This window comes from Panthera pardus, unplaced genomic scaffold (assembly GCF_024362965.1).
Source record: "Panthera pardus isolate Hobbes unplaced genomic scaffold, ASM2436296v1 HiC_scaffold_13, whole genome shotgun sequence".
Lineage (NCBI taxonomy): Eukaryota > Metazoa > Chordata > Mammalia > Carnivora > Felidae > Panthera > Panthera pardus.
Window position 1 is genome coordinate 159,373,958 of NW_026526688.1, and position 15,198 is coordinate 159,389,155.

A 15,198-nucleotide genomic window follows, 5' to 3' on the forward strand; every position below is an offset into this window, starting at 1 on the left:
AAAAGGAATTTTGGAAGTCTCATTAGGCCATCAACTGCCCATATCTGGCTTCCTTTTTATAGCAAAACTCACAGCTGTTATCTTTTGTTTTAAATAAATGTCATCACTTTATTTTTGAGAGAGAGAGGGAGGGAGCACGCATGAGGGGCAGAAAGAGAGGGAGAGAGAGGGAGAGAGAATCTCAAGCAGCCTCTGCATGGTCATCACAGAGCCCAATGTGGGGCTTGAACTCACCAACCATGAGATCATGACTTAAGCCAAAATCAAGAGTGGGGCGCTTAACAGACTGAGCCACCCAGACTCCCCCAAAGTCACAAATGTTATCTAAACCCTCTGTCTCCACTTTCTTTTTTCTTTTTAAAAAAAATTTTTTTAACATTTATTCATTTTTGAGAGGGAGAGACAGAGTGTGAGCGGGGGAGGGGCAGAGAGAGAGGGAGACACAGAATCTGAAGCAGGCTCCAGGCTCTGAGCTGTCAGCACAGAGCCTGATGCAGGGCTTGAACTCACGGACTGCGAGATCATGACCTGAGCTGAAGTCCGACGCTAAACCAACTAAGCCACCCAGGCGCCCCTTCTGTCTCCACTTTCTCACCTCATTCCTTTCAATCCTTGCCATTTGGGCCCTGGACCCCATCACATCTCTAAACCAGTCCCTTTTAAGGTCATCCATGACTACATCTTGCCAAAGCCCATCTTCATGCTCAGTCTGCCGTATTCTCAGCCTCACAGGAGCAACTGACATGGTTGCAGCACTTCCCCTGGGTTCAGTAACCTCAGACTCTAGACTGGTTTTCCTCCTCTTTCACAGGTTTCTTCTCCACATGTGTCAAATCTCTGCATCTAGGAGTGTACCAGGGCTCTGATCTGGATCTCTGCAGAGAGATGGTTTTCAATACCTTTCATACCCTGATGTTTCCTTCATTTGTATTTCCAGCTCTAAATTTGTAATTCCAATTGCCTTGTTACACATGTCCACTTGGAGGTCTGATAGGCGTTGTCTCCAAATGTTCTTCATCACAGAAATGGCACCATCACCCATTCAGCTGTTCAGAACAAAAGCTTAGGGAGCATCCTTGGTTATTCTCTTCACTCCACCTGGTCCCACCTCCAAAATAAATCCTGAATCTGACTTCTCACCAGTGCACTGCTACACATGAATTTAAACCACCATCATCTCTGGTTGATGATGCCTGGATTGCTGCAAAAGCCACCTAATTTGTCTTCCTGCCTCCACTCTTACCCATCTCCTGTCCATTCTTCAGCCAATCTATTAAAACATAAGTCAGATCAGGGGCATTCCCAAGTTCAAAATCCTCCACTAGCTTCCCACTGCAACCAGAAAAAGTCCAAATTCCTTATCATAGCCTACACCACCACACCTGACCTTGGCCTTGGGTTCCATCTCCCTCCCTCTGCCCCCTCTTTCACCAGCATCTCCAGCTGAAACACTGAGCTGGCTCCTGCCTCTGGATCTCTGCACTGGCTTTTCCTGGATCCTGGATTACTTGTTCCCACCGTCTTCACCATGATTCCTTCTCCTCCTTCGACTTTCAGCTCAAATGCCACCTCTGAAAGGCCTTTCCTGATCTCTCCGTGGAAAGTCTTCACCTTCTCCCACCACTCTCTAGCACTTAATTGGAGAAATTATTGCATGGATTCGCTAGGGAGTTTCCCGTGTCACCCCACGCCCAACACCTACACCAGAAAACCTCCTGAGAGCGGGTTCTTTGTTTAGTTTAGCGCCCAAACACTGTCTTGGACAGAGTAGATGCTGAAGATACAGGGGTTGGCCGACAGAGCTCCCAGGGTTGTTCCCCGGGGGGCTCTTACGAGGTTCTGGCTTGCTGCAGGGAGAGATCTCGCTCACTCCCTTCGCTCATCCCGATCCTCGGCGGGACGCGGAAGTGGGGGGGCCAGCAACCGCTCCTCCTCCAGCCCCTCCCCCTCTCGTGCCTCCTGTCCCCCTTGCCCCCTCTCCCCAAGCCTGTTGCTTGTCCGACCTGGGCGCGCTCTGCGTGTCGCGCGGGCACGGGAGCGGGCTGAGACCGGCGGACGGGCCAAAGAGGGAGCATGGCGTTCTTGGCGGTGCGCTTGGTGCTGTTGCTCCTGGCCGGGAACTTGGCAGGTAACGCTGGCCGGGCAGGCCTGGTGGGCCCCGATGAGCCGCGTAGAAGTAGCGGAGAGTGGCTCTGGCCCCCGGCAGCCGGTCCCTGGATCCTGGCGGCCCTGGTTGCCCTTCAGGCACACGTTACTGGCGGTTCCCCGCGACCTGCGGTCGTGTAGGAGTGCGAACGTGGGGTCGTGCAGGGCGGGGGTGGCGGTGGAGCCAGCGGACGTGCTTTAAGATCTTGTTTGGCTTTGGCTCCCAGCTCCTTCTTAGTGACACACTGCTGTCTGCTCTTTCTCCCTTAAGGCTGATTTTCTGGAACCCAAGATCAGAAATTGGGTTTTTATGGACACAGTGACCCTACGTCTTCAAGAGATGAACAGGAATTAGGGATTGTGAATGCCAAATGCATCAGGCACTCTGAGGCTTGTGAGAAAGGGGCTTTAGTCCACCTGGTCTTGACGCCCATTTGAAAGTGGAGTTAAAGTGGTAATACCAAATGTTAAGTTGTGTGTTTGTTACCCCAGCCACTGAGGACAAGAATATCATGAATTAGTAAGAGTTACTTCTCTGACTTAAAAAAAAATTTTTTTTTTAATGTTTTATTTTTGAGAGACACAGAGAGATAGAACATGAGCAGGGGAGGGGCAGAGACAGAGGGAGACAGAATCTGAAACAGGCTCCAGGCTCTGAGCTGTCAGCACAGAGCCTGACACAGTGCTGGAACCCATGAACCACCAGATCATGACCTGAGGCAAAGTTGGATGCTTAACCCACTGAGCCACCCAGGTGTCCCATATGACTATGCCTTTTATTCCATAGTTCCAAAGTTCTTTCTCAAGCAAGCCTGTTAGGGTGGTCAGTTACAGACCCATACCAAATGTTCCTTCTGTGTGCCTGTCACAAGAGTGCCAGAAAACAACCAAATACCCTTCTTTGGGGGTAGGGGTGGGCAATGGGGGCTGTTCAAAGAAGTTGGGCATCTGAGAGAGGGTATGGCCTGGATAAATCACAAGCTGGATTTTATTTTTTATTTTATTTATTATTTTTTTTAATGTTTATTTATTTTTGAGACAGAGAGAGACAGAGCATGAACGGGGGAGGGTCAGAGAGAGGGAGACACAGAATCTGAAACAGGCTCCAGGCTCTAAGCTGTCAGCACAGAGCCCGACACGGGGCTCGAACTCACAGACCGTGAGATCATGACCTGAGCCGAAGCCGGCCACTCAACCAACTGAGCCACCCAGGCGCCCCACAAGCTGGATTTTAAAAGCCCTTTATCAATAAGAATTGACCTTAATCATATAGTTTAAAATGCCTCTTTTCTGACAGCCTCTTTGGACTCCTCGAGCTCTGAGTTCAGCCAGACTTCAGAATACAGAACAGTAAGTAGGAAGCCACTTGTATTATTTCCACTAGTATAGTGAAGCCCACACAGTTTGGGCTGGGGCTGGTTTTCAGGTCTCACCTGCCACTTTTGAAACTGTTTACTTCTTTAGAAATCTGATTCTAAGGCAGGCTTTTTGATACAGATAAAAATTGTAAATTTTGGTTGAAAATAGCTCAGTCCTTGATGGCATCAGCACATTGTTTCCTTTAATAGTTTCTTTAATGATTCAAAAGATCCTTGATCTAATGGTTATGTCTTGTATTAGAAATTTTATGAACATTATCAAATTGAAGTCTGTGGAAGCAAATGAAGCCCAACTAAATGAGAACAAGCAAAAAAGCAAAATTCATAGCTTGATGTAGCAAGGGAGTCAGCCACACTTATCACTTGTGTTTTGGTGGAGACTCAAAGGCAGGCAGAGGAGGGGGAAGCTTTGCAGCGGGAACAAGGGAAGGCTTTAGGTATGCCCTGATTGGAGCTGTTGGCCTGGGGAAGCTGTATGTGGACTAACTAGAAGCAGGCTTCCTGTGTGATTGGTAAGGAGTGCATATTTGGCTTTCTTTGGTTGATCCTCAGTTGGATGTGGGGACAAACCTCAGAGAAGCTGGCAGGTTTTAACCAAGTCCTGGCCATTTGGGGCCAGTTGTTACAGAGGTTATTGTTTGGCTTCTTGGACTGTCATCAGAGATGGCTGTCTGATGTCTTACAAGTCTGACTTATAGCAGGCTGACTTCCTGGGCTGGTTATTCTATATAATGAGTTGGTTTTCTGGGTAAGTTGCTGCAGGTTGTGGGTCAGAATTCTATTCTAATAAATGGTCTGTCATTGTCCATTTGTGTATTCAGTCTCTCAATCCTCATAGTGACCTTGTATGATAGATATTATTTTACATATGGGGATATTTACCTTAGGGGGTTAGGTAACTTTGAGTATTCAACTCAGAGTAGACCTCTTCCAGGAAACCTTCTCATCCCATTTTCTAACTCCAAAGAATATGTAAATGCACTTTCTCTTTGGTTTCATGCAACCTATACTGCATCATCATCATCATCACCATGACAGTGTAGGGGAAGATTAAAAGCTTTCCTCTACCCTTCTAAGTTCTCAGCTGGGGCCTCTTGAACAAAAGACAGTTTAACAAGAAAAAAAAACAGAGAAAGTTTATTAACATGTGCATCACACATACATGTGGGAGCATTCAGAGATGAGTAACTCAAAGAGGTGGTTTAGAACTCTGACTTATATAGCATCTTAACAAGAGCAATAAATTGTATAAAGAAAATATACAAATGGACAATGTCAGACCATTTATTAAAATAGAACTCTGACCCACAACCTGAAGCAACCTACTCAGGAAACCAACTCATTATTTAGAATAACCAGCCCAGGAAGCCAGCCTACTACAAGTCAGACTTATAAGTAGACATGCAGAGACATGACAGGACAAAGTAAAATGGTTCTAGGCTTCCAAGGGCGGCATACTATGGGAAGGTAAATGTATGGGAGGAAACTAATGGAGTAAGGTTTGTTTGCAGGTTCCTCTGGTGCCATCTCTGGGCTGAGTCTAGAGTTGTCTTCAGTAAAGGAGAATTTATATCCTGCCTTTAGGCAGAAAAGGGGTGAGGGTACAGAGCATTTTTCTTGGGTTTGTTACTTCTTAGCTGCCTTTAACTCAAAATAATTATGTCAAAGAGTCATAGTTTTGGGGTGACATATTCTGAGATTTTTTTTAAGTAACCTCTACACCCAGTGTGGGGCTTGACCTCACAACTCAGAGATCAAGAGTGCATGCTCTACCAACTGAGCCAGCCAGGCACCCCTGCCAAATACTGTTCTAAATGCTTTAAACATAATAACTCATTTAATCTTTTATAGCATTATGAAGTAGGTATCATTATTATCCCCTTAGCCAGGCATGGGCCACAGGGTGGAACTATGATTCCAACCCAAGCAGTCTTACTCCAGATCCAGTGCTCTTCACTAACCCATCATAGCATTGAACTGTAAATTGCCTGTTTGCCTGTCTCCCTTCAGTAAACTGTATACTACTGTGGTCAAGGATGATGTCTTGCTATTTGGTGTCCAATCTTCAGCACTTAGCAGGTGCCCAATAATACATTTTAATCAGAAGACTCAATTTTGGGGAATTTGATTTTCTTTCAGAAAATGGGAATAGTCCCACCTTCATCTCAAGTTTGGCATTAGGGTAAGGCTAATTGGGTGTCTAGGGTGCAAAATTTTAAAGGGCACTCTCTCTCAGGAAGCAAATGCTACAGGACCTCGGTCTGTTTGTGCAGGATTATTAAAAGAATGAATCACTCAAGAGATCTTTGCTTTCTTCCCCAGTTCTGTTGCGACTGTTCCAGTTTAGAGTCCCCAAGCATAGTGACCCCCTAAGTAATTTTCCTTAACTCTTTAGTGTCTCCACTTTCTGCAAAACCTGGAGCTTCCCAGTGTTCACAGAGTGTCCTTACTGCAGCCTATCTTTCTACCTGTACCTTCCACTGCTTTCCCATAGCTTATGTTCTTCTATCCTTATGCTAGGGGCACAGTTTTTTCTTTGTTTTGTTTTGTTTTGTTTTTATTTTAATGCTAGTGTAGTGTAATTAACATCCAGTGTTGTATTAGTTTCAGGTGTTAGTGCCACACTGTTTTAATTACTGTAGCTTTGTAGTAAGTTTCAAAATGGGGAAGTGTGAATCCTCCAACTTCTTTGAGATTGTTTTGGCTATTCAGGGTCACTTGCATTTCCATATGCATTTTAAGATCAGTTTGCCAAATTCTGCTGCAAAAAGACAGTTGAGATTTTTGATAGGGATTTCACTGAACCTGTAGATCAGTTTGGGGAATGTTGCCATCTTAAGAAAATTAAATCTTTTGATCCATGAATATGGGATGCCTTTTCACTTATTAGTCCTTTAATTTATTTCAACAATGTTTTGTAGTTTTGCTGTGCAATTCTTATGCTTCTTTTGCTAAATATTTTCCTAAATATTTTATTCTTTTTGATGCTGTTATAAATGGAATTTTTTTCTCAATTTCATTTTCAGATTGTTCACTGCAAGTGTATAGAAGTATAATTGGTTTCTGTATATTGATCTTGTAATCTCCAATCATATTGAACTTGTTTTTTATTTATTTTAATTAATTAATTATTTATTTATTAAAAAAATTTTTTTAATGTTTATTTATTTCTGAGACAGAGACAGAACATGAGTGGGGGAGGGACAGAGAGAGAGGGAGACACAGAATCCGAAGCAGGCTCCAGGCTCTGAGCCGTCAGCACAGAGCCTGACGCGAGGCTCGAACTCACAGACCGCGAGATCATGACGTGAGCCGAAGCCAGACGCTCAACCGACTGAGCCACCCAGGCGCCCCTGAACTTGTTTTTTAGTTCTAACAGTTTCTTTGTGGATTCCTCAGACCTTTCTATAAAAAGAGTATAGCATCTTTGATTAGAGATAGTTTTATTTCTTCTTTTCCAATCTGGATGCCTTTTATATTTATTTTATTGCCTAATTGTCTTTTCTAGGATATGCTGTACAATGTTGAATAGAACAAATGAAAATGGACATCCTTGTCATTCCTAATTTTGGAGGAAAAGCATTCAGTCTTCTACCATTAAATATATTTTTTCTATTCTTTATCAGGTTGGAGGAAGCTCTCTTTTCTGCCTAGTTTGTTGAGTGTTTTTATTATGAAAGAGTGTTGGATGCTCCTTTAAATTAAACTGCCTTGCTCTCAGATCAGACACTTCCCTCACTACTGTGCCTTTGGTTAGTCTGTTTTATTTCCTTGAGGTGGACATTCTTCCAAATCTCTCTAATCTAAATTCTGTCCATCCTTTAAGAGCACCACGTATATTTGTTGATTTTCTAATGATACACCAAACTTCTTACAGGTAGGACTCAATTTGTCTTTGTAGTTCTCTAACATCTATCTTAAAATCTTCTTCATTTATTGAATAAACAAATGAGGGACTATATTTGGTAAAGTATTTAAGAATCTTTCAAAAGAAAAGATTCAGAGTATAGAGCTCAGAGAATTACTTAAAAGCATATGACATCTTTCTATAAAAATTAAATTGATTCTAAAGAATAAATAAAAATGCCATGTGACACTATTCCAGAATGAGAGTGTCTTCTAAAGCTCTGAGGAGCAGTCTGCCAGGGGTAAACTGTTTTCTCTAGTTGGCATGTTGTGGGGTGTAATTTAGAGCCTCCCTAGATGGTGAACCTGTTCTGAATTTCTTTTCCTTTTTCATAAATTTGGGTAACTGTATAAAACTAAGGGTTAATGAGAACATAATTTATTAATGAAATTGATTGACCTCATTGATAAGAGTGAAAGTGTTTGTTCATAAAGCCTCATGTCTCTGCTCAGAGAAAATCCAGGAAATGAGTTACCTGAATTTAATAAAGTTAAATGGTGGCTAGCCAAAGCTGGCTTTGAAATCATGAGAATTAGACTGGAATCAGACTGAAATATCAACATTGCCTTCCAGCTGGGTAGATCTCTTGGGGATCTGAGAGACATCAAAAGTCTTCTGCTTAAACAAAACAAAACAAAACAAAACAAAACAAAATAAAACACCAAAACTTCCTTACCAGCCTGTTACTGCTCCTCAAAACTCATTTACTAGTCATCCTTTGAGATGAAAGCATTTGAAAACTGCTGTTGAATATTAAAAAAAAAACCTTAAGATCTTTAGGCTAAATAGATTGATTTTGATTAGTTAGTTATTTACCTATTTAATCAGAGAGTGGGCATAGGCAAGATGTACTTTGGTTAAACAAAGGAAGGAAAAAAAGGTCTAGAGCAGGGGATCCCTGAAATTGTGTGCCAAACTGTGTGTCTTGGTGCATTCTCCTTAGCTTCCATACATAGTCTAAGTGGATTGGATGTCAAGATGATTGGGAATAGCCATTTCTAAACCCAGTTCTAGCTGAATCCGAATTGAGGGGCCTCTAGACACATGGATTCTAACCCTGGAAATTCTAATTGAGTAGGTCTGGAATGAGGCCCCAAATCAGTGTTTGTTTGTTTGTTTGTTTGTTTGTTTGTTTTTTAAGTGTTTATTTAAATTCCAGTTTGTTAACAGACAAGGTAGGTTCAGGTGTACAATGTAGTGATTCAACACTTCCATACAACATCTGGTGCTCATCATAGCACTGCTTAATACCTATCACCTATTTTATCTATCTCCCCACCCACCTCCTCTCTGAAACATCAGTTCCAAACCATCAGTTTGTTCTCTGTAGTTAACAGTCTGTGTCTTGGTTTGCCTCACTCTCTGTTTTCTCTTCCCTTTTGCTTGTTTGTTTTGTTTCGTAAGTTCCACATATGAATAAAATTATATGGCATTTGTCTTTCTCTGACTAGCTTATTTCCCTTAGCTTAATACTCTCTAGCTCCATACATGTCATTGCCAATGGCACTAAATCAGTTTTTAACAAGCTTATGAGGTTGTATGCACAGGCAACCCTGTGTAGGTCCACCAGGGCTAGTTAACACTAAACACTCACTCAACACCTTCCACTTAAGCAAGTCACAAGTGATCCTCTCCCTTCTCTCTGAACAATTTCCATAGTGTATTGATCACTTACTGGCTGTAGATAGCCTACTGTCTTTTGTATGCCAGAAGACTGTATTTTTTTTAAGATTTTATTTTTAAGTAATTTTTTAAAATGTTTATTTACTTTTCAGAGAGAGAGAGAGAGAGAGAGAGAGAGAGCGTGACAGACAGAAAGCATGAGTTCAAGAGGGACAGAGACAGGGAGTCACAGAACTCTAAGCAGGCTCCAGGCTCCACGCTTGCAGCACAGAGCCCCACCTGGGGCTTGAACTCACAAACTGAGATCATGACCTGAGCCAAAGTCAGATGCTTAACTGACCGAGCCACCCAGTCATCCCCTATTTTTAAGTAATTTCTACACCCAGTGTGGGGCTTGAACCTACAATCCCAAGATCAAGAGTCACATGTTCTACCGACTGAGCCAGGTGCCCCTTAAATTCTGTATTTTTTAAAAAAAAATTTTTTTTTAACGTTTATTTATTTTTGAGACAGAGAGAGACAGAGCATGAATGGGGGAGGGTCACAGAGAGAGGAAGACACAGAATCTGAAACAGGCTCCAGGCTCTGAGCTGTCAGCACAGAGCCCGACGCGGGGCTTGAACTCACAGACCGCGAGATCATGACCTGAGCCGAAGTCGGATGCTTAACCGACCGAGCCACCCAGGCGCCCCTTAAATTCTGTATTTTAAAATATTAGTTTTTAATTAGGGTCAATTTTGCTCTCCAGCAGACATTTAGAGTGTTATTTTAGATCATCATGACTAGGGAGTTTATACTGGCATCTAATGGATAGAGAGCATCCTACAATGCATAGGACCGTCTCCCATCACAAAGAATTATTTGGTCCAAAATATGAATTGTGTGAAACAACAGTACAAGAGCAGCAACATTTTTAAAAATTCATTTATTTATTTTGAGAGACAGAGAGAGAGAGCATAATCAGAAGAGGGGCAGAGAGAAAGGAAGAGAGAGAATCCCAAGCAGGCTCTGTGCTGCCAGTGCAGACCCTCACAAATTGTGAGATCGTGACCTGAGCTGAATCAAGAGTTAGACATTTAACCAACTGAGCCACCCAGGTGCCCCAAGAAATTCTGTTTTAAATAAACCAAAATAGGAAATAATATGTGACTTATTATGGGTATCATTTTTGCAGTGATAGCACACAAAACTCTTAATTACACTTGACCCTTGAATAATGCAGGGGGTTAGGGATGCTGACCCCCTCCCACAGTCAAAAATCTGAGCATAACTTTTGATCCTCAAATTTAATTAATAGCCTACTGTTGGCCAGAAGCCTGATAACATAAAGAGTTGATTAATATACATTTTGTATGTTATGTGTTACATCCTTATCTTACCTGTATTCATGTAAGTTAGAGAAAAGAAAATGTTATTAAGAAAATCATAAGGAAGAGAAAATATATTTAAACTCATGTTGTTCAAAGATCAACTGTAGTTGAAATAGTCACAGGAAAGTTCTCATCTCTTGTATCAGTTAGGATTAGATTCAGCTGCAAGTAACAAAAACTCAAAATAGGAGCACACAGTGCTGCTGTCTGAGAATGTGGCCTCTATCTTCCCAGTCTAACAAAGCTCTAAACAAAGATTAGAGCTCCATGCACTCTGCAGGAGGATGGAGGAATGGACTAAGAAAAAAATTGAGGGGAAACAAAGGACAAGTACCTGCTTTCTTTTAAAGGAGGTTCCCAGAGGTTGCTGTACAATAATTCCATGTATATCCCATTGGCCTTGCCTTAATCATACAGTCATACCTAGTGACAAGGAAAGTTATCTTATAGTAGCATTACAGGTGGCTACATGCCCTGTCATTGTCCTACATCAAAAGATTGACAATTTTGTTTTTCACCTATATGTTTTATGATAAAATGCTTGGGATATATATTTTGTTTCCTTGCTTCCTTGCTTTAATTGACTTTATCAATTAAATGACCAACTACCATTTCTCCCAGTCTCATTGGATAAGAGGGCATCTACTCTGCTTGTGAGAGCAGCCCTATAAGGCATCACCTTAGTGAGCCTTGGGCAGCATATCATGCTCCTCAATGAGAGCTGAACAGAGGATGGAAAGGGTCAACAAAACCTCTTTTACTTCAGAGTTTGGCTCATGGCCAGCCTTGTTTAGGTCTTTATAAATCCAGATAGTATCAGTAGAAATGTGTGCTGCATTTATTCAGAGTGCTAAAACAGGGCGGCTTCTTTTACTCTGAAGCGAGGAAAAGCGATCACCATTTACTAAAACAAGTATTTATATATATAATATTGGTGTGGAGCCCATTGTGGGGCTTGAATTCACAAACCACGAGATCATAGCCTGAGCCAAAACAAGCCTCCCTCAGTTAACCAACTGAGCCACCCAGGTGCCCTTAAATGTATGCATATAGAACAGAAATACAGTGGGCCATATATTTAGACTTTTGTTAAAGTGAGACTCTGCACATCATAGTCTGATCACTGACCAGGTCTAGTACTGGCCCTGCTGGAGATTGGCAGCTGTGAGCAAGACGTATTACCTGCCTGGCCTCAATTCCATCAAATCACAGGATTGAGTTCCATGACCTGGTATCAGCTTCTTAGGGCTGCTATAATAAAGTACCACAAACTGAGGGGGTTAAACAACAGAAATTGAATGTCTCCCTGTTCTGGAGGCTAGAAGTCCTAAATCAGGATGTTGGTAGAATTGGTTCCTCCTGAGGACTGTGAGGAAGAATCTGTTCCATGCCTTTCTCCTCCTAGGTGCTGGTAGCCCCAGGTGTTCCCTGTCTTGTAAATTCTATGTCTTTATGTGACCTTCCCTCTGTTTATGACTCTGTGTCCAAATTTCCCCTTTTTATAAGGACACCAGTTCTATTGGATTAGGGCCCAATCTACTGACCTCATTTTAAATTGATTCCCTGTACAAAGACTCTATTTCCAATAACGTAACTTTTTGGGTGGGCACAATTCAACCCATCACCACCCCTAAGTGCCAGTGCTGTTTTCTTTGTTGCACTTGGTTGAATGCCAGTACCTTAAAGATCCAGACTGAAAGATTAGATTCCTGAATTTGTCTTGACATCATGCCAAAGGATTAAGGTTGAATGTAACAACATTCTTGTGGAGACAGTAGTGAAGTACAAATTATAAAGCTAGAGGGTTGGAAAGTGGGTATGGTGGCCTGTCTTGGACTTTCATTTAAATTTTTTTTAATGTTTATTTATTTTTGAGAGAGACACAGAGAGAGAGAGTGTGAGTAGGGGAGGAGCAGAGAGAGAGGGAGACACAGAATCCGAAGCAGGCTCCAGGCTCTGAGCTGTCAGCACAGAGCCCCAAGTGGGGCTTGAACCCATGGACTGTGAGATCATGACCTGAACCGATGTTGGGCGCTTAACTGACTGACTCACCCAGGAGCCCCTGGACTTTCATTTAAAAATCAGCCTGGCAAAAAAAAAAAAAAAAAAAAAGGGGTGCCTGGGTGGCTCAGTCGGTTGAGCAGCCGACTTCGGCTCAGGTCATGATCTCACGGTCCGTGGGTTCGAGCCCTGCGTCGGACTCTGTGCTGACAGCTCAGAGCCTGGAGCCTGTTTCGGATTCTGTGTCTCCCTCTCTCTGACCCTCCCCTGTTCATGCTCTGTCTCTCCCTGTCTCAAAAATAAAACGTTAAAAAAAAAAAAATTAAAAAAAAAATCAGCCTGGCTAAGGTCCTTTTCTTACATAGTGGGTATTGAACCATTGCTTCAATGCTGCATCTGATTTTTGCATTAGAAAAATCTTTTTTTGTGTGGAAAATAGAAATATTTTTGTAGGGTGTTTCTAGGAAATTTAGGAGCCTTGGGACTTTGTCCCCCCCACCAACTATTTTGTGATGAGAATGTCTCAGTTATGTAATTTCTGTCTTCCTTTTTCTTTCCTAGCCAAACTGCAATCAATATAAATTACCAGGATGTCCCAGAGACTTTAACCCCGTGTGTGGAAGTGACATGTCCACTTATCCTAACGAGTGTACTCTGTGCATGAAAATCCGGTAACATAATTTTACAGTATAGACTAGTCCTTTTCTTGATTTTTGATTACTTAGGAAGTAGTGACTCTTCTTGGATGTAAGAATCAAATGTGACATAGTAGTTGTGTTTTCAGACTGACATTTAAAAAGACAATCCTTCAGTTCATTTTCCAGGTCAAAGTCAGAGAGTGACATTTGTGATTAACCAATTATACACTTGATAATCAGGTTATGTTACTTTTCATGGATGGGCAATTTCCCCAAATTAAGAGTGTATTAATAGTTAAACTATGAAATATTAAATATTCTTTTAAATTCAGAGGGCATGTGCAGGTACCTGTACAACCTGCAAAACTAGTTGGGTTGAATTATTACTAGGTAATAATTCTACCTAGTAGAATGCTAAGTAGAGTGTTATACATGATGCCTTTCATGTAACTCACAGGTGACTGTGACTTCTCCTGTAAGTATGAAGCAGGGCGAATCACAGGATTAAGACACATTTCAAATAACCATGTAGTGCCAATATTAAATTCATGAATTACTCAGTTTATTGCGCACTTTATCACACAAGTTAGTCACAGAAGAAAATTAGCGGAGGGAATTAATGAACCACTCTGAAGAGGATCCAGGAAGGAGGTGTCACAAGGTGAGCAGTGAGGCACCTGTCCAGTCGTTGGACCTGAGACAAACTTTGGCCTGGATTTCGGTCAGGTCACCTTCTGTGCTGACAGAGCCTCCAGCAGCATCTGTCTTGACACAGTATCTTTGCACCTATAGCTTGGGTGGTCAGTCGGCCTTCAAATGTCTCCTACACATTTGAAGCTCCTTAACTTGAGGGTCCATTTATTTGGGTGCAATGGTTATACCGGACTCTAAGTCCTAGACTCTGACAAACAACTAATATGGGCGCTCACATTGGCCGCTGAGACTCACATCTTGTCTTGCTGTAACTTAGCTTATTGTCTACTCTGAGTAGGAATCACATACAAAGTATCACACCATGACAAGGTAGGCTGCATTGTATTTCGGGGTCCTTTCTCTGATGTCAGTCTTCAGTGAGTTACCTAGGTCTTCTCATAGTGATTTTTTTTAGGTTAGTGCCCTGTGCCTTAGGGTTAGGGAAAAATGGCAGAATTGGGGCCCTATTGTTTACTAGATTTAACTTTAAAAATGATTTAAGTAAGCATCACCTTAGAATCTAATGTATAATGACATGGGTCTTTTTGGTTCGAAGAGTGGGACAGTTTCAGTGTGGTAGGTAGGTAGTAAATGTGTCTTTATGGTTGTTCAATTTGCAGGGAAGATGGTCATGACATTAAAATAATCCGGAGTGGACCGTGTTGATGGAGCAGTTTATAGAAGAGAACTTGGAGAAACCACCTTCAACAGTATGCTAGATGAATTCCATTTCCCCTTTTTCTCTTTCCTATGTTCCTTTGCATGGGATTTGTTAGCCCACATTTTCTGAGAGGAGGTGTGAAAAAGAGCTATGTGGAGCAATTGATAATTAAAACAAACACAAAAAAAATCCTTGTTTCTTGGCTTTTGCCCCTTGAGTTAAGCTTATTGCCCAGGTGACTTGTGCATTGCTTTATTTCCCTGGAATAAAATCAGCATTGTATTCAAGTACTGCTGTTCTCTGTTGAATACCCATTCTTACTCTGCAGCCTCCTGGTGACTCTTCCTCACAGGCAAAGATGAATTTTGTAAGGGAGAAGTGGAGTTATTGTTGAGAGGGAGAGCTTTATTCTACTCCCCCCTTACCTCAAATCTTACATAGTTAATGTATATGTGCCTGGGACATTGTTCTGCACAAAGCAAATAACTGTGAGACACTTGGAGCCGATTTTAGGCAGAGCTGATAAGTCAAAGAATCATGCAGGTAGAAATATTTACTAGAGTCAGTGTCTCCTTTCAATAGTTGCCCATCAGGGTTAATGTAGGAATTTGGCTTTTTACTCCTTTTAGACCAGTGGTTCTCAACTCCGGGGTGATTTTGCCTCCAGGGGACATCTGGCAATATGTCTGGAGGCATTTTTGGTGTCACTATTTGAAGGGTGGACACTACTGACATCTAGTGGGTAGACGCCAGGGATGTTGTCAAACATCCTGCAGTGACC

At 42.1% G+C, this 15,198-nt stretch overlaps 1 protein-coding gene across 1 annotated transcript; it reads left to right on the forward strand.

Moving 5' to 3' along the window:
• Positions 1–1,967: 1,967 nt before the first annotated feature.
• SPINK2 (serine peptidase inhibitor Kazal type 2) lies at positions 1,968–14,704 on the forward strand. The gene is made up of 4 exons (XM_019469072.2): positions 1,968–2,128; positions 3,443–3,495; positions 12,987–13,096; positions 14,377–14,704. Exons 1-4 carry the CDS (start codon positions 2,074–2,076, stop codon positions 14,420–14,422), a joined length of 264 nt encoding a protein of 87 aa, XP_019324617.1. The 5' UTR covers positions 1,968–2,073; the 3' UTR covers positions 14,423–14,704.
• Positions 14,705–15,198: the final 494 nt, after the last annotated feature.